Source organism: Rhinopithecus bieti, unplaced genomic scaffold (assembly GCF_001698545.2).
Source record: "Rhinopithecus bieti isolate Rb0 unplaced genomic scaffold, ASM169854v2 scaffold_39586, whole genome shotgun sequence".
Lineage (NCBI taxonomy): Eukaryota > Metazoa > Chordata > Mammalia > Primates > Cercopithecidae > Rhinopithecus > Rhinopithecus bieti.
The window spans coordinates 1,778,833-1,799,133 of record NW_016816842.1 but is presented as its reverse complement, the minus strand read 5'-3'; the positions used below and the strand labels follow the sequence as shown (position 1 = coordinate 1,799,133).

General features: G+C 36.6%; 1 protein-coding gene across 1 annotated transcript in view; it reads right to left on the bottom strand.

The window, feature by feature from the left end:
* CCDC14 (coiled-coil domain containing 14) overlaps positions 1 to 20,301 on the bottom strand; it is a 51,845-nt gene that overhangs the window by 12,743 nt on the left and 18,801 nt on the right. The window contains 4 exon segments of the mRNA XM_017855359.1: positions 4,761 to 4,893; positions 4,967 to 5,185; positions 8,022 to 8,104; positions 20,010 to 20,151. Of these exon segments, the coding sequence (XP_017710848.1) occupies positions 4,761 to 4,893; positions 4,967 to 5,185; positions 8,022 to 8,104; positions 20,010 to 20,151 (577 nt within the window).

The window sequence follows — 20,301 nt, the reverse complement described above, 5'->3', positions numbered from 1 at the left end:
TTTAAAATATTAATTTTCTTCACATTTTACTGGTTGTATAACATGTTGTAGAAAGATCTGGAAAAAAAAGTGATACAGGCACATTTAAAATCATTAAAGGTTGGAAAAGGAAAAGAAAGATGGTTTGTGGTATTTCTTTAGACCTTGTACATGTACCTTTCAGTCCTTACTCCTCCCGCAAAGTCTGAGAAAGACATTCAGAAATTTTACAGAATCTTTTTTCTGAGAGATTATTTAAAACATATATACAAAAACCACATGCCTACATGTAGATTATCTGTACTGTCAGATGCTGGTGCTTTACACTCTAATGTCCAAAGTAAAATTAAAATGGTCACAGCAACTCACCTATAGTACTGGAGATGTTCCTAACCAACTGAATTGCATAGAGTGTCACCAAAGAAATTATGAATCAACAATGTGGATGAATTTAGATATAATTAAGCTCAGAGACTTTTTTTTTTTTTTTTTTTTTTTTAATTTAAAGAACAAAACAATGGCTGGGTGTGCTGGTAATCCCAGCACTTTGGGAGGCCAAGGTGGGAGGATTGCTTGAGCCCAGGAGTTCAAGACCAGCTGGGACAGCATGGCGAGACCTCGTCTCTACTAAAAGTAAAAAAAAAGAACAACAACAACAACAAAACCTGGGCACAGTGGCATGTGCCTGTGGTCCCAGCTACTTGGGAGCCTGAAGTGGGAAGATTGCATGAGCTACAGAGGTTGAGGCGGCAGTGAGCTGTGATCGTATCACTGTACTCCAGCCTGGGTGACAGAGAGAGATTCTGCCTCAAAACAAAAAAAAAAGTATAAAACTGACATCAATGTATGTACTTAGATTTTTGAAGCTGTTACTAAATCTTTGGAAAATGTAGGGATAGTGTTAAACTCTACATGAGATACTGTGTCAAGCCTTCCCATCATGTTTTTACAATCATTCATAAGAGTGCAGTCAATCTGACAGGTGAGCTAGTAGTCACGAGGCAGGATTTATGCCCAGCATAAAACGTGCTTAACAAAATGTAAAAAACTGATAGGAAAATTCTTGATTCTTATGAAAAGGAGAGCAAAAGTCTGTATCTAATATTCTAGACAGGGCCTTTTCTAAAGGCAAATAGTAGGCAAGAATTAATGAACTTTTTTAGTTCCTATACTTTTGTTAGGATAAATGTTAAGGAAAAAAAGAAGCCTCCAATTAACACTTTTTCATTCTGAATAAACAATGGAGAGGGAGACTGCATGTTATTTTGAAAGAATGAGCAGGTACAAAAGTATCTCCAACACAGGTAGAAGAATCCCTCAATAATGGCGCATCTTCATTTGTCCACTTTAAAACAGAAAGCAAAGCTGAAGAGGAAATCCAAAATCCTGGCTCTGGTCCTAGGTCAGACACTAATTAGCTGTGAAACTCAGGTGAGTCCCTTTTTTCTTTGGGCTTCCATTTCTACTAATTTCTAGGAAAGTTATACTGTTACTCTGAAAGATTTTCTTATGTTTTGTTATCAACTTTCTTAGTAAATGCATGGCACATGTTGAATAGTATTGTCAACATGTGCAATGTTCAACATGTGCCATGCATTTACTAAAAAAAAGATGTATTTGGCCAGGCACAGTGGCTCACTCCTGTAATTCCAGCACTTTGGGAGGCTGAGGTGGGCGGATCACGAGATCAGGAGATAGAGACCATCCTGGCTAACACAGTGAAACCCCGTCTCTACTAAAAATACAAAAAACTAGCCGGGCGAGGTGGCGGGCGCCTGTAGTCCCAGCTACTCTGAACCCGGGAGGCGGAGCTTGCAGTGAGCCAAGACAGCACCACTGCACTCCAGCCTGGGCGACAAAGCGAGACTATGTCTAAAAAATAAATAAATAAATAAATAAATAAAAATAAACAAATAAATAAAAGACATATTCCTACATATGTCAGTAAAGCACTACAAGAAGTGTCAAGTGGTGGATATTTTGCACGCAAAAATTATTAAATATTTTTATGTAATGTATCAGCACATATATATTATGGGACATAATAAAAAATAAAATGTCCTGTTGAATAAACAAATGAATCCATCCATTTATCCATGTACCTCCCAGGTAAAAAATCAGGCCGGGCGCGGTGGCTCAAGCCTGTAATCCCAGCACTTTGGGAGGCCGAGACGGGCGGATCACGAGGGCAGGAGATCGAGACTCTCCTGGCTAACACGGTGAAACCCCGTCTCTACTAAAAAATACAAAAAACTAGCCGGGCGAGGTGGCGGGCGCCTGTAGTCCCAGCTACTCCGGAGACTGAGGCAGGAGAATGGCGTAAACCCGAGAGGCGGAGCTTGCAGTGAGCTGAGATCGGGCCACTGCACTCCAGTCCGGGCGACAGAGCGAGACTCCGTCTCAAAAAAAAAAAAAAAAAAAAAATCATAAGGTTTTTTTAGGCTAAATTAGGCATGGAGTTATTACCATGGCTAAAGCTACTCCATGTGCAAGAGGAACATCTGGCTAGAAATTAACAGACGTGAGTTCTAGTCCCGGCTCTGTTATTAACATTCTACTAATACTTAATTTGCGTGGCCTCAGTTTGGCCATTTATGAAAATGCAGATACTAAAATCTTCCCTCCATAGATGAGGACAAATAAAATGATACAGGAAAGACAGAACTTTGAAAAAAATTGAAGTAGTTTATAAAAGGTATCAGCTTGTGATTTCACATCCACAAAGAAGCTGAATTTAGCAGTATGAAGAAAAAGATTGTGAGAAGGAAAGAAAACTACCAGAGAACTATATCCTCCACTTCATCAGATTTTCTGCTTGGGGCTAAGAGCTGCCCCTTGGAATGAAGCAGATGCTCATAGTAACTCCTAAGCAAACTCTCATGGCACTTGACCATGCCGACTATTTTTTTCTTTTTTCTTTTCTAAACAGACTGTATACCATGTATACCTTTTACAAAATAACAGTTTATTGAGATTATTTAATCTATTTATTTTATTATTATTTTTGAGACAGGGTCTTACTCTGTCGCCCAGGTTGGAGTGCAGTGGCATGACAATGGGTCACCACAGCTTTGACCTCCTGGGCTCCTCCCACTTCTGCCTCTGGAGTAGCTGGGACTACAGGCATGCGCCGCCATGCCCAGCTAACTTGTATTTTTTGTAGTGACAGGGTTTTGCTGTGTTGCCCAGGCTGCTCTTGAGCTCCTGGGCTCAGGCGATCCACCCACCTCAGCCTCCCAAAGTGCTGGGGTTACAGGCATGAGCCACTGCACCCTACAGATATAATTTACATACCACAAAATCTACTCCTTTTAAGTGCACAATTTGGTGGTTATTAGTATATTCATAAAGTTGAGAACTGTCACCACTATCTAATTTCAGAACATCTTATCACTCCTAAATGAAACTACCCATTAGCAGTCACTTCTCATCCTACACCCCTCGGTTCCTCCAGCCCCTGGCAACGACTAATCTACTTTGTGTCTCCGTCAATTTGCCTATTCTGGACATCTCGCATAAATGGAATCACATACCATATGTGGCCTTTTTTTTTTTTACTGGTTTCTCTTAGTATAAATACCTGACACTAACAAAATTCTCACCCCGAAATTATTCCTCAGAAAAAAGGAAACATGTTCCTTGGGATACCTTACCAAGACTTTCAATAAGAAGGGACATTTTATTACTTTATTTTGAATAAGACTGGTATAAGCCAATATTGAGAACCTCTGACTAGAACCTAATCAATTATAATTCTATGATTACAAAAAATGTCTTGCTTTTCCCATTGTTAAATAAAAGTTTGAACGCAAACACCTTATGAAATATAAATGTGGAAAAGGGCAATATTTCCATGTGAACAGATTATTAATTTCAAATACCTTTATAAAGCTAAATTAATAAATTAAATGTTATATATTACTGTTTCATCCGATTCCCTACAAGTTTATCATTCAAAATGTGGGGGAAAGTTTAAAATTCAAAATGGATCTGTTCATTGGAAACACAAGGAAGATTACTTTATATTCAAGATTATTTTATATTTGGAACTTCTAGGATCATTCAAAGACAAAGTCAGATCTGCTGATCTTTAGGCCTAAGGTAACTGACTTCTCTCCTAGAACTTTAAAAAAGCAGTTAAGAATCTAATTCTTAGCAAATATCTCAAAAGAAAACTGAACTTTGTAAGTGAGTATCATAGAAATATTGAATGAGCTAATTTTATTTTAGAAAAATACTGTTAGGGAATGAAGTGATCTTCAGGGCTACTGCCAACCCCCTCATTTAACTGATGAAATAAGGCTGAAAGAGGCTGACTTACCCAAGATCATATGACATGAGGGTTTACCATGCTAAGTACTTTTCATGAATGATTTCTTAGTTTCCCATGACAACTCTATGGATGTCCCTACTTCACAGCTGAGGTTTAGAGAAGTTAAATGGCTTGCTCAAAGTTACTCAGCTAATATGTGGTAGAGCTGGGATTCCAGTCAGATCTTTCTAGCTTCAGAACCAGAGGGCTTAACAGTGTTGCTATACAAGTCTTCAGCTTCTCATCAGGGACCCCTGATTCACACGGTTTAAAAAAAGCATTTAGCCATATTTGAAATTTCTAAACTAATTTAATTGGAACAGAAGAAAACATCATTAGAAATTAGCAAAAACAATGGCAAAATAAGAGAAAAAGATATGGGTGAGATAACAGACCTGACATTATTTTGAAGTTTATAAAACATCTAAAATAAAAAAGGCATGAGTTATTCAAAAGAAGTCAATTTTACCTGGTTAATTCTCTTAGTCGAGTCACCTCAGCATCACGCTGACGTAACGTTATCCCCAATATCTGGTTTTCCTTTTCAGCAGTTTCTAACTTAAACTGGGAGCTCCTCACATTGACTAAGGCTTCCTCCAATTCTAAAACAACAAAAGTGTCAGTTTCCCTATTCCTTTTAAAAAATGTGACCATAACTATTGTCTAAATACATACCAATTTTTATTCTTGTTATCTCAATATCATATTGCTGTTTATTTTCAAGTATAGTTTGATCTTTGTCTTTAAATATACTAGCAAATTTTTTGTTTTCATCTTTCTGATTTTCAATCACTTTTAAGAGCTCTTCATTTTTACTCTGCAGTAACTCCTGGCTCTTTAGTGACTCCTCCAATTGATTTTGCAGTGACATATTCAATGACTGAAGAGAAAACACTGTAAGACAAAATGGATCAAATAGTTGTTTCCCAAACCGAAAAGAGAAACTTGGAAAATACCTGTTTCTTTAAAAAAAAAAAAAAAGGCCTGAAATTTATTCATTTTGTTTAACAATTAATTGCATGAGCAGTTCTACATAAATACTACATATATTTTAAAAAACTGATTGGCAGACATCATACCTTTCTTTTCCAGTTGACATTTTAAGCATTAATTTTTTTAACCCTTTTAAAAGAAAGAATACATAATCCTTTTAAAAGAAAGAATACATGTACAAAGTTAAAAAATTCAAATACTGGCCGGGCACGGTGGCTCACGCCTGTAATCCCAGCACTTTGGGAGGCCGAGGTGGGCAGATCACGAGGTCAGGAGATGAAGACCATCCTGGTTAACATGGTGAAACCCCGTCTCTACTAAAAAAATACAAAAAAATTAGTCGGGCATGGTGGCAGGCACCTGTAGTCCCAGCTACTCGGGAGACTGAGGCAGGAGAATGGTGTGAACCCAGGAGGCGGAGCTCGCAGTGAGCCGAGATAGCACCACTGCGCTCCAGAATGGGCAACAGAGCGAGACTCAAAAAAAACAACAAAAAAAATTCAAACATCACAAAATGTTAATGATACCAAATGATTCCCAAAGAAGAATCTCCCTCCCACTCCTTCTCTCTGTCCCCAAGACAATCACTATTAATTTTCGTATCTTTTGTGAAAACACTTTTGCATATGGTATTAATTACACTACACACACACACACGTATACACACACCATACACAATTTCTAACGTTGCCTTTTTCTGCCTTAAGACTTGTATACAAACACACAGATCTATCACGTTCTTTTTCAAGGTGGTAAAAGTATATGGCACCATTTATTGAGCAACTACATGCTTGGTGAATGCTTACTATGTGTGAGGTATTGTATTAGAATCTGAATATACAGAGATGAACAGCACAGACATGGTCCCTGTTCTCACAGAGCTGATAACAAACAAGTAATTATAAACAGTAATGATCTCAAAGAAACAGTAAGATAAATGACGAGATAATATAAAGAACAGAAGATATTTAAAGTGGCAACTAGTGATCTACCAACTTGTCCTCTAGGCCTCCTCTCTCCTACCCTCTCCCTCTCCTCACCTTTGGTTAACAGTGGAAACACAGTGATAACTTCTGAATCACTCTGGTGAAATTGAACACTTTTATAAAGTGCTCATTCTGTTGGGTAATCATATTTTTTTTTATTGCTTTATAAGATATACTTATATATTAAGAAGATTAAGCCTTTATCGTGTCATATAGTGTTTCTCCATTTTGGCTTTCATATATATATATTAGTATATTTTTCTTTTGCAGACCGGAGGTCTCGCTGCTGTCAGGCGCCAGGGCTGGAGTGGGGCAGTGGGCCGGCGGATCTCAGCCCACTGCAGAGGCTGCCCGCCTCCCGAGTTTAAGCCATTCTCCTGGGCCTCAGCCTCCCGAGTAGCTGGGGCTACAGGCGGGCCCGCCCACGCTCGCCCGGCGCTAAGTTTTTTGTAATTTTTTAGTAGAGGAGCGGGGTTTGCAGCGTGTTAGGCCAGGTGGTCCTCGATGCTCGCTGAAGCCCTCGTGATCCGCCCGTCTCGGCGCTCCCAAGTGCTGGTTACAGGCCTTGAGCCACCGGCGCCCGGCCCTGCTTTATGATATATGTTTTGAATGTATTTATAATTTTGCTATGTAGAAACTGAAAAAGTTTTCTGAGGACATATTTTATCAATCTGTTCCTCTGTGGCATTTGAGTCTTTGACAGGCTTAGGAAAAGCCACCCCCCCCCCCCACAAAAACATTAAAAAATACAAATTCTTATCTTTTCTTCTGGTACTATTATCGTTTTTTTATTAAGTTCTGTGATCGTTAAGGACAATTTGGCAATATCTGTCACAATTACAACTGTATATACCCTTTGGCTCAGCAATTCTACTGCTATACATCTATTCTACAAAAATGCTGGCCAGGCGTGGTGGCTCATTGTCTGTAATCCCAGCACTTTGGGAGGCCGAGGTGAGTGGACCACTTCAGGTCAGGAGTTCAAGACCAGCCTGGCCAACATGATGAAACCCTGTCTCTAATAAAAATACAAAAATTAGCCAGGCGTGGTGACAGGCGCCTATAATCCCAGATATTTGAGAGGCTGAGGGAAGAGAATCGCTTGAACCTGGGAGGCAGAGCTTGCAGTGAGCCAAGATCGCACCACTGAACTCGAGCCTGAGTCACAGAGTGACGCCATCTCAAAACAAACAAACAAACAAACAAACAAAGCTGACATATATGCACAAAGACATATACAAAGATTTTCACTGCAATGTTGTTTGCACTGGGAAAAAGGGGGAGAGTACTATTAGCAGAGGACCATATTATGGTAGACCTGGAGAAGCAGAATATCCAAGTAATTCGTAAAGAGAAAGATGCATAATTATGTATTTTGATAGATGAAAATGTACACTGTATGTTAAGTGAATAAACAGAAGCTGTGGAAAAGTATATACAGTGTGATCTCATTTTAAAAAAAGAAAAAGTACATATATAGTTCTATTTGTGCCTGGCATACAGTAGGTATTCAGTAAGTATTTGTTAAATATATCAATTATATGTGAAAAGAAGATATGTAAAAGGAAACACACTCCTGTTTAAAAAAAAAAAAAAGGTGTATATTATTGGGAAGTGACAGCATCTTTATTTTCCTATGTTTCTACAATATTTTAAATTTATCCCCTCAAGGTAATTACAAAAGCTCAATTCTTTATCAACATTTCCAGAGCCACAAATAATTTATCAATCCTTAAAGTTCTTTTACTTACATTCAAGGTTGCAATCCACAGCACCAGATGGCTTATGAGTTTTCTCTTGTTCTCTGAGTTGCTGGTTCAAAATTCTCAACTGCCTAAAGAAACAATGAAGAACTATAAATGCAAGAATCCCAAGCCAATTTAATAGTATACAAGTGATAGCCTATCAAAAAAGATAAAACATAAACCCACTAAGGCGGCAGAAGTCCATCGCATCCCCAAAAGACAAAAACTAAATAAACATAACAAAACCATACTACTATTATTATGAGGCCTGAGATAATTTTTAAGTTTGCCTGAAACAACGTAACACCTCCCCTCATGGGCCAGGCGCAGTGGCTCACACCTGTAATCTCAGTACTTTGGGAGGTCGAGGCAGGCAGATCACCTGAGGTCAGGAGTTCAAGACCAGCCTGGCCAACATAGCGAAACCCCATCTCTGCTAAAAATAGGTGGCACGTACCTGTAATCCCAGCTACTTGGGAAGCTGAGGCATGAGAATTGCTTGAACCTGGAAGGTGGAGGTTGCAGTGAGCGAGATCGCGCCACTGCATTCCAGTGTGGCAAAAGAGCGAGACTCTGATTCAAAAAAAAAACCTCCCCTCACAAGGAAAATGTTAATTTCTCTTTTTTGTCTCTTCAGTGATTTGTTGGGTTTTTTTTCTACTTCTTTCCTTTTCTACCTCCTCTTGCTGTTTCTCATTGTCTTTCTGTGTATCTTAATCATTGTAGTTAATCATCTACTTCTTAAAAGATTTGTCATTACTATGAACTAGAATACCTACCGGCACTGACTGCTATCAGACATCTATCCGCCTGATATTTGTCATATGCTGAAACAAAATCTATGCTTCTAATAATTTTATTAGATGGAAAAGTTAGTGGTCTTAAGTAACGAGAATATTAACAGGCTACCAATCTGCCCTGTTACAATGAACGTCACAATATGTATCTGCTTCACAAATAGAAACATAAAAGTGTTTTCTTTTTTATTTTTTTGAAGCGGAGTCTCGCTCTGTCGCCCGGACTCTGGAGTGCAGTGGCCGGATCTCAGCCCACTGCAAGCTCCGCCTCCCGGGTTTACGCCATTCTCCTGCCTCAGCCCCCCGAGTAGCTGGGACTACAGGCGCCCGCCACTTCGCCCGGCTAGTTTTTTGTATTTTAGTAGAGATGGGGTTTCACCGTGTTAGCCAGGATGGTCTCGATCTCCTGACCTCGTGATCCGCCCGTCTCGGCCTCCCAAAGTGCTGGGATTACAGGCTTGAGCCACCGCGCCCGGCCAAAAGTGTTTTCTTTACTCTTAAGAAGTTATCACTTATGGGGAAAAAAAGTTACCTCTATTATCTTTCCAAATTACCTAAAATATTTTGCCTTAAAATATTTATTTTTGATACTGAATCTAAAATGATAGTACCCTACCTCGCAGCACTCACATGTATTAATTTTGAGTTGATTAAAGTGATAAAATATTTTTTAAAAACCCAACTATACAAGTTTTAGGGGGAAATCTACATAATCTTGAAGTGGGGAAGGCATTTCTAAGTGAAACTCAATATCCAGCAAGCATCAAGGAAAAGAACAAAAGATTTAACCATATCAAATTTTGAAACTTGTAGAATTAAAAGCCTGAAAGAAAATACCTGCACATACGTTATAGACAAGGGGTCCATAACATTTAAAGAACTCCTACAAATCAGTAAGGAAGGCAACCTAGTAAAAAGTGGCAAAGGATAAGAATGAGCAGTTCACATAAGAAATAGAAACGGCCTATAAGCGTATGATAAAAATGTTCATCTTCACTAACAGGAAGAATTGCAAATTTAAAAGGAGATATATTTTGGCCATAGGATTGACATAAATAAAAGGAAGTAACACTTTCTGATGATAGTACAGGGAAATGAATTATCTCAATTCATGTGATTATATCAGTACAACCATTCTGGATGGCAATTTGAAATGTCCAACAAAATGTATAATGTTCATAATCTCTGACAAAATTATTCCACTTCTAGGTTATCAAGCATCAGAAACAGTTTTACATGTGCAAAAGCATCTCCCACCTTGTAGATATATACAAGAATATTCACAACAGCAATTATTTAATAGTGCCAAGTTGGAAACAACTGAATATGTTACATAAATTATAGTACATTCATATACGAAATACTAATACACAGATATTAAAATGAGCAAGAGGTCCATTTGTACCAACGTGAAAACATCTCCGAGACACATTATGAAGCGAAAGAAGCAAGCTGCAGAACAACAATATAATATGAGCCTATTTTTGTTTTAATAAAATTCTGATTTTCTTTAAAGGTTTCCCATTTACAACAGAAGCTTTCCTTGATAATCTTTTTGTATGTCCCTGGTCAGATTCTTCTCTTCTCAAATGTAACCAACCTAAACTTCTAATAATTCACTGCAAGCCTCTCATTCCTACCCTCCTCTTCTCAATTGTTTACTTTCCTTTTCACTAAAATAATGTGGTTTGGGGATAAACAGTCATCCTTTGGTCCCAGGGTGTATCCATATGTGTACTAACCCTCATTTTTTCCAACTAGTCTGGGTGAGTAGCCTCATCTGTGCCCTGCATCCCACCCTCCTCCTAGACCATCAAGGACTCTGCTCCTATCCCACTCCCTTTATCTTCTATATCTGCAGTTTCTCCCTCTTTGCCAGTTCATGTGCCTAAGCCAAGAAACATATTAAAACTCTTCCCATATTAAAAAAAATTCCCTCCAACTTAACTGTACAACTAGCTACTTTCATTCCTCTCATTCCCTGCTTTCAGGGCTAGGCTTTTAAAAAAATTATTCTATTTAAAATGATACATGATAAAACAGAAAAAAGGATATTTTAAAACTGATGTTATACATGCTACTTTAAAATATTATGTACTAAATTTAAATACACTGGATTTTAAAAAAGGAAAAGAAGAACTGCTGCTATTTAGGCAAATATTTCTTTTATTCAAGTCATTCTTTTTTTTAGATAGCTTGAGATAAAACTGACATACTATAAACTACATAAATTTAAAGTGTGTCATTTTATGTTCTGCCATATGATGTAGTAAAATCACCATCACAATTATAATATTCATCAGCAGCCATAAAAAAGAATGAGATCATGTTTTTTTGCAAGAACATGAAGGGAACTGGAGGCTATCATCCTTAGCAAACTAATGCAGAAACAAAAGCAAATACCACGTTCTCACTTATAAGTGGGAGCTAAATGATAAGAACTCATTAACACAAAGAAGGAAACAACAGACACTGGGGTCTGGGTGGTAGGAGGGAGGGGAAGGTATAATTATTGGGTACTGGGCTTAATACATGGGTGATGTAATAATATGTACAACAAACCTCCTGTGACACGTTTACCTATGTAACAAACCTTCACGTGTACCCCCAAACCTAAAAGTTTTTCAAAAAAGATATTTATCATCCCCAAAAGTTTCCTCATAGCCCTTTTCATAACCCTCTCTTCCCAGATAACCACTTATTTATAGATTAGTTTGCATATTCTAGAATTACATATAAATGGAATCATGGAATATATACGCTTTTAGCCTGGCTTCTTTCACTCAACTTAAGAATTGTGGGATTCATTCATGCTGTTGCATGTATCAATAGTTCCTATCCTTTTATTGTTGAGTAGTTTTCTACTGTATGGTTATAGCACTATTTGTTTATCCATTCACCCATTGACAGACATTTGGGTTGTTTCCTATGAACACTCATCAACAAGTTTTTGTGTGGACATATGCTTTGACTTCTCTTAAATACCCAGGAGTGGACGGGTTGGATCATATGTTAGATATATGTTCAATTTCTAAGAAACTGCCAAACATTTTTTCCGAAGTGTTCAAATTATTTTACATTCCCACCAGTTAATTGTGAAAGTTCCCATTCCTTCACATCCTAACATTTACTAATTTTGAATTTTAGCCATTCTAATGGTATATAGTGGTATTCATCATGGTTTTAATTTTCACTTTCCTAATCATTACTGATAAGCCTCTTTCCATGTTTGTATTTGATATTCATATTTGATATCCACTTATTTGGTGAAGTATCTGTTCAAATATTTTGCCCATTTTTAAGCTTGATATTTAAAAATTTATACTGTCTTAAGTTCTTTATATATTCTATTACAAGTCCTATATCGGGTACATGTTTTGCAAATATTTTCTCTCAGTCTGTTGGTCACTTCATTTTAATAACAGTGCTTTTGAAGAACAAAAGTTTTAAATTTTGATGAAGTCTACTTTACTCATTTTTTTCTAGTTTATATTTTTTGTGTTATATTTTTAAAATCTTTCCCAATCCAAAATCCCTAAGTTTTTTTCTTATGTTTCCTTTTAGAAGTTTTGTAGTTTTAGTTTATATATTAAGATCTGTGATTCATTTCAAGTCAACTTTGTGTACTGTATGAGGTAAAGGTTGAGGTTCATTTTTTAAAAACATGACTCTCCCATTGTTTCAGCACTATTTATTGAAAAGAATATTCTTTCCCCACTGAATTTCTCTGATATCTTTGCAAAACACTATCTCTATGTGTGAATTTGTTTCTATACTCTACTCTATTTCAGTGATCTGTTTGTCACCTTTACACCACACCTCTTAGAATACTATTCCTTTATGTTTTGAAATTGAATAGTACCAACTTGGTTCTCCTTTCTCAACACTGTTTTGGGTAGTTAGATTCTTTCAATTTCCATGTAAACTTTAGAATCAGCTTCAATTAAATATTTTAAAACAGCATGCTTGGGTTTTTACTTTAATTACATAAAATCTATACATCAATTTGGGGAGAAGTGACATCTTAAGTCTTAAATTTATGGATCTAGTTTATCTCTCACTTATACTGATCTTTCATTTCTCACAACAATATTTTGTAGTTCTCAGTGTATGGGTCTTACATATTTTTCAAATTTATCCTTAAATTGTTATATGTTTTTGATGCGACTCTAGTACTGATTTTAATTTCAAATTGTTCATTGCTGGTACATAAAAATTCTATTGATCTTGTATCCTGCAACTTTGCTAAGCTTTCTTATTAACTCTAGCAGCTTTTTTTTGTAGATTCCATAGGGTTTTCTACAAGAATTATCATGTCATCTGTGAACAAGACAGTTTTACTTCTTTCCTTTCCAATGTGACTGGCTTTTATTTCTTCTTCTTGCCTTACTGCACTTGTTAGAACCTGTAGCACATTGTTAAATAGAAATAACAATCATTATTTCCTGGGTAACATTCATACATTCTCCAGCATATACAGAGACAATATATATATATATATATATATGAAGAATTTTAAAATAATAGGATGATATTACAAATACTACTTAAAATACTATGTATTGAATTTAGGATGACATGATTTTAATGGAAAGAAAATAACAAGCGAAACCAAAACTGATTAACTTTAGGCAAATATTTCTTTACTTCAAGAAATACTATTCCTAAGTAATCTAAAATTTAGGAAATAGGATATGAAAAATGCAGAGTTAGGAATTCATATTGTCAAGATTACTAACACATTCTGATCTATAACCGTAATTTCCAAGGTTGTCTTAGTTTTACGTATAGGTTCAATGTTCACATCTGTCTACTCTTTTGTTTGAATTCATCTTTTGGTTGACTGGACTTTGGCATTCAAGTTTTTTGTTTTTATTTTATTTTTTTTTTTTTTGAGACGGAGTCTTGCTCTGTCGCCCAGGCTGGAGTGCAGTGGCCGGATCTCAGCTCACTACAAGCTCCGTCTCCCAGGTTTAGGCCATTCTCCTGCCTCAGCCTCCCAAGTAGCTGGGACTACAGGCGCCCGCCACCTCACCCGGCTAGTTTTTTGTATTTTTTTTTTTTTAGTAGAGACGGGGTTTCACCGTGTTAGCCAGGATGGTCTCGAACTCCTGACCTCGTGATCCGCCCGTCTCGGCCTCTCGGCCTCCCAAAGTGCTGGGATTACAGGCTTGAGCCACCGCGCCCGGCCTTTTGTTTTGTTTTTTAAAGGAGTTCAAGGCTGTTAAACTTCCTAAGTTCTTGCACACTTGAGAATATGACTGTTGCCTTGACACTAAAAGGACAGCTAAACCACATTAGAGATTCTCGGGGCATACTTTCTTTCCCCTCAGAACTTTGTAAATGATATGCTATGATCCTTTGGCAACGAAAATCAACGTGAAAAGACTGGAGATAGCCTAGAATGTTTCTCTTCATATGTAATTTTCTGTTTCTTTTGAGTGTCTCCAAAAATTAACTTTTTTCATCCTTAGGGTGTAGTAACTTTACCAGCATATGTGTTGGTGTTGATTATTTTGCATGGTTTTTCTGAGATCTTCTACATCCTATTCATCTGCTGACAAAGATCTTTTTTTTTTTTTCTTAGAGATAGGGTCTTGCTCTGTCTCCCAGGCTAGAATAAAGTGGTACAATCAGAAAATTTTCCTGTTATTGATAAACCTCTTGTCTTTAATCAATTTGTTCTGTTCTCTTTTTTCAGGAACACCAATTTTATATCTATTTCCTTTTCATATGTATTATCTTCTTCATAATAATTTTAGACCATTCTTTTCTGTTTTGCCTTGTGTGATTCCCTCAAGCTTATCTACTATGCATTCAGTCAATTTAACAAGTATTTGTTAGAATGAGTGCTAGGCACAATTCCTAGCACTAGAAATAATAGCTGCAAACTATAAAGAGACAAAATTTCAGCCTTCTTAAATTCAGAGACAGAAACAACAAAAAACAAGAACTTACCAGGAGGTAAGAAAAAGAAGAGAAAGTTACCGTTTAATGGGTACAGAGTTCATGTTGGGGATGAAAAAGTTTTGGCACAGAAAGTGGTGATGGTTACAGAACACTGTGAATTTATTTATTGCCACTGAAATGTGCACTTGCCAATGGTTAAAATAAAAGGTATATATTATATGTATTTTACCATAATAAAATAAATAAACAACTTTAAAAGGGTTTAGGAAGAGGAAGAAGCTAAGGTTAGTAGGAGACACTGAACTATGAATTTAGTAGCAATTAAAACAGAAAGACTTGGGGAAAAAACTAAAAACCCAAAAAGCAACAAAACAAAAAATTTCAGGCTTCATAATACTTAAGTTCTAGTGGACTACAATATCCCTGACTTTGTCTGTTTATTAATTATTTTACATTAGTTTCTAATGGGGTTTTCATTTTGTAATTTTTTTGCTTTCTTTTATTTTCTGAGTTCACTTAACTCACTGTTCTTCTCTTTTTCTTGTTTGAGCATTTTGTCTCAATCTTACTCTTTCTTCCTGTAAGAGATCCTATTATCTTTAATTTCCTTGACACTATGCAACACTGTTTTAAGTTTTTCTGAAGTTCTTTGAGTAATCTGTCTTGTGATATTTATTCTTGACCTACATTTGTTCTTGTTGTCAGTTTATTTTAATGCAATGCAAAATCTCTCCTATAAATTGTCTTCTTCCTGTGACTTTTGTGATGTCACTCTCCTAATTTTAATCTTCTGTTCTTTCCTTAAAAAGTTGTTACTCCCCACCAATTCACCTTTCACTGCGCTCACACGCTCTGCCTTCTTGGTGAATATATCACTTACTTATATGCTGGTAATAAATCATTTACTTTCAATCAAATTGTCTCCAGTGTCTACAACAATGCCAGATCTATACAAAAAGCTCAATAAAAACATGTTCAGAGAATAACTCCCGAGTCTACATTTCCATCTTGCCTCTTGTTCCTATACTCCATATGGTCTAACTCAGTAGGTCTAAATCTTAACTCACAGGCTCTCCTATTACCTTGCCTAACTCAAAAAATGGTAATAATATGAAATAAACAAATCTATTCTTCCTCTAGTAGCTCCCATCTGAAAGAATTATGTTACCATTTGTTAAATTATGCTGACAGAATCTGAACATCATCCTTGACTCCTTTCATTCACTCCCATTTCATTTTTATGTTCTGTGTGGCTACATAATGGTCTCATAGTTGAGTTTAATATCAGGAGGTGGTCATGAATTATTGGCACTCTCTAGCTCAATGGCTCTTAACTGGAGGTAATACCCACCAAACTCCCATCCAGGAAATTTGGGAATGTGCCAAGCCTTCTGGTGGTCAAAATTAATGGGGCACTACAGACATTTAGTGGTTGGGGACCAGAAAGGCTAAATGCTGAACAACTGTGTCAGAAGACACATTAAAAACTCTCTAGCCTAAATGCCAAAACAGCCAAAATATCATAGAAACGATGCATCTAGCTATTTTTTAAGCCACAAGATGGCAATAAACTGCAAGAAAGTCCTAAAAGATGTGGTTAAAAAGAAACACGTAGTTTCCAAATATCTAAACAGGAAAAAAAAATACTTTTTTTAAAATTGAAAATGATGACAAACACTTTTGAATGAACCAATGTATTCCAATTTTTATTTGCAATGGAGATAATGGGTAATTCTTTCCAAATAGATTACCAAAGTGGCACAAAATTTCCTACACTACTGCCAGAAACCTCATTCTGCTAAAAGAACATGTCTAACAAATTCTTCATTTTTTAGTTATTTCATCTCTTAGAAGGTCAAGTAATCAACAGTGGCAATAGCATGCTATATAATCTTTGTCCTGTAAAGACAGCCAGCCAAATAGCTCTGGTGCCAGCTGAAGAATTAGGTCAGACATCAAACAAATACCTTTACAAAAAAAAAACTAGAAACAAGTGGTGGCCCATAAAACAGTAAACTTCATTTTCTTGAGTGGCTTAGGAATTATTAGCCCCTAAGGCAATTTAAAAATGTTCTAAGGAACTGAAATAAATAAGAACTACTAATATTTTCCACGGTGACAGTGTTAAAATAAAATATTCTCAGACTAAGTTTTGGTATCCTTATTTAAGAAACCAATTATTTGACTGTCATTCTTTTCAACAATATGCTTATTTTGAATGGCTTACAATATATTCTATGTTCCACAAAATACACCTAAATAGTAAGGTATAATTAAATTTCTACTTCCTAACCGAGACAGTGTAAAAGTCTACAAGTTAAGATCACTGTACTCTAAAACCAAATTGCCTGGGTTCAAGTCTTGACTCTAACTTCTTAGATGTATAACCTTGGGCAAGTTACATAAACTCTTTGTGGCCTTGATTTCCTCATCTGTAAATGCGAGTAAAGAGCCCCTACTTCACAAAGCTGTTGTGAAGATGTAAAGAGGTGACACATATCAAGGACAATAGTCTGGCATATAAAAAACATTCAATAAATGTTAGCAGTATTTGCTGTTCATTATTTTATTATTTACTCATTTTTGGTTTTAAAAATTTATGCTGGTATAGGAATTCCTTAGGTCAAGACTGAAGACAATATTAGATCTTAAACCCAACAACCCCATCTTATATCACAGTATCTATAGGATAATGATCTCTGGAGAAAGAATCCTAAACGAGTGCATCTCACTAGCTGTCATGCCTCTACAGGCTCCGGATATGTATATTTTAGCTATGCTCCAACTATTTAATTGCTTTCCAATTTCTTTAAAAATTTGTGTAGATCCTTGCAGGTCATATCTCACACAATGTCTATAGCTTATGCAGCTATAACACTCTCTCAGGGCACACTCGCATTGCAGTGCTGCAGATACACCTGATATATACTCCAATTTTTTGCAAAGTGTATTAATAAACAGACACTGAAGTGTTGGTCTTGATGGTCATCACTGAAATCATCATTCAAAGTTAAGATATTATTGATAATATGTGGGTGATTCCTCTTATATTTCAAGATTAGATCCCTGGTCTACATCTTTCCTAAACAAATTAAGAATGTAATTCCAACAAGTTAAGATGACCAAAAGAAAAAATATCAAATAATTTAACTTTTTTCTAAGAAAAAACCAATTTAAGAAACCAATTATTTGACTGTCATTCCTTTCAACAATATGCTTATTTTGAATGGCTTATAATATATTCTATGTTCCACAAAATACACCTAAATAGTGAGGTATAATTAAATCTCACTATTTAGATTTGATTATACCTCACTAATGTGAGGTATAATGTGTGGTGGGGCTATACTAGTGCTTACTAAGGTTCTCCTTTCCTTCCTGGGTGTATAGAAGTATGGAAAAATTATATATCTATGACATTATTTTTTATATATATATATAGTATATAAATGTGTGTGGTGTGTGTGCGTGTATGTTTGTTACTGCATATATATACACACACATATATGTATATATGCACATACATACACACACATATGTATATATACACATACATAAACACACACATATGTATATATACACATACATATACATATATATCTATATGTCTTCATTCACAGTTCCTGGCTGTCAATGCCCACAGCCCTTGTTATTTGTTAAGCAGTCAAAACCAAAAACATACCTTTTATTAAAGTATTTGGCCTTTTGTCCCTGGTTCCTGAAGCAGCTTCAGACCAGTTTCAGTGATAAAGGTGAAAGACAGTCGTTTGTTAATATTCAAGTACTTTAGGCCTCAGAAGCAGGCCTCAGAAAACAGAATCTCTCTCTCTAATCTTCTCTTGCCATCCTTTCACATGCTCCTTTTTCCTCCCCATGGTAGGCCATAGGAACTAAAAATACACTCTAATTTTCTCCCACCTTTCTTACAGCTGGCCATAAGAAAATTCTCTGACCTACCTTGTCTGTCTGTAGGTCATAAGAACCCCATTTCGAAGGGGACTTGCCTCAAACTGAGGAGAAAGCAATGTTCCACAGAGAGGCCAAAAAATTTGAACGGACAGAACTTCTTGGGTTTCCGCACTCTGTCTATTCGTATTAGATCATACCCTTTTTGTCAAATCACGTTTCTTCACAGTTGCCCATGATTCAACCATGACTATCCAATGAAACCTCCATAAAAGGCCCAAGAGGACAGGGTATGGAGAGCTTCCAGATAAACACACGGTGGTTACTACAGGGTGGTGCATCCACCGAGGGCATGGAAGGTCCACGCCCTTTCTCCAATACCCTGCCCTTTGCATCTCTTCATCTGTATCCTTTACAATATCCTGTATAATAAAGTGGTAAACTTAAGTATCTCCATAAGTTCTGTGAGCCGCTCTAGGAAATTAACTGAACCCAAGGAAGGAAGTCAAGGGAACTTCGATTTGTAGTCAGTCAGTCAGAAACACAGGCAAAACAACCTGGGGCTTGTGATTGGCACTGGAAGTAGAGTTCAGTCTTGTGGAACTGAGCCCTCAAACTGTGGGATCTGATACTATTTCCAGGTAGACGGTGTTGGAATTGAACTGGAGGACACCCAACTGGTATCTGTTGCAGAACTGATTGTTTGCTTGCTGGTGGGGAGAAATCCCTACACATTTGGTCATATAAGTGTTCTGTGTCGATTGTTGTGTGAGAGCAGAAGAAAAACAGTTTGTTTTTAATACAATGTCCCAGACTTTTCTATTAGGCAAGGCCTTGTGCCTTGTTTCAGCCTATAAAATATAAGTGGTAGCAAAATGATCACTTATGGGTTGAACAATGTAAGACTCCTTCCCGTTGCCATATCCACATTCTCTTTTTCCTGGACAACACATACTGAGACAGTGGCTTCATAAAATGGAGGGAGTCTGGATCCTGAGTCACAGGATGAAAGAGCCACCAATGATCCATGTTAGTCTTGGCACGAGAAAGAAACTTGCTGTGCTATGCAAATGAGATTTAGAAGTTTGTTCCTGCAGCATAACTTAGACTAGTCTGATAAATATACAGAGGTACTTCATTTTCCTCTACCAAGTGACCATAGGGGTAAAAGAAGTGGGAGAAAATACATACAAGGGAGTAGAAGTAAAGGAAGACCTAGAGAATGCTGGAAATCTCTGAAAAATGAGGAAGAAAAGTAGAAATACAATAAGACAGCAAATCAATTTTACTTATGTAGTCCTAGGTATATCATTTGGCATCTTTGTTCTGGCCTGCAGACATCTTTGCATACAGACAAAAATATTCCAAGAGCAATTCTTACCTTCGTAACTGAGCATTCTCACTTCTTAATGGTTGCATGGCCAGTGCTATCTCAACTTGAATATCTGTGTTTCCACTTACTGCTGGAAGTACAGATATACATGCCTCCATTTCTGTAACCAACCTCTGAATTTCTGAATCCTCTATAAAAGGAAACAGAAATGAGTAAAATCAATATTATATTTTTGGACAAGATTATTAGTATATATTACTAAAAAGAAAATCTTTATAGATATGCACATTCTTGTTATAAATTCAACTCAATTATTTATAAATCTATTATACAGGCTCCA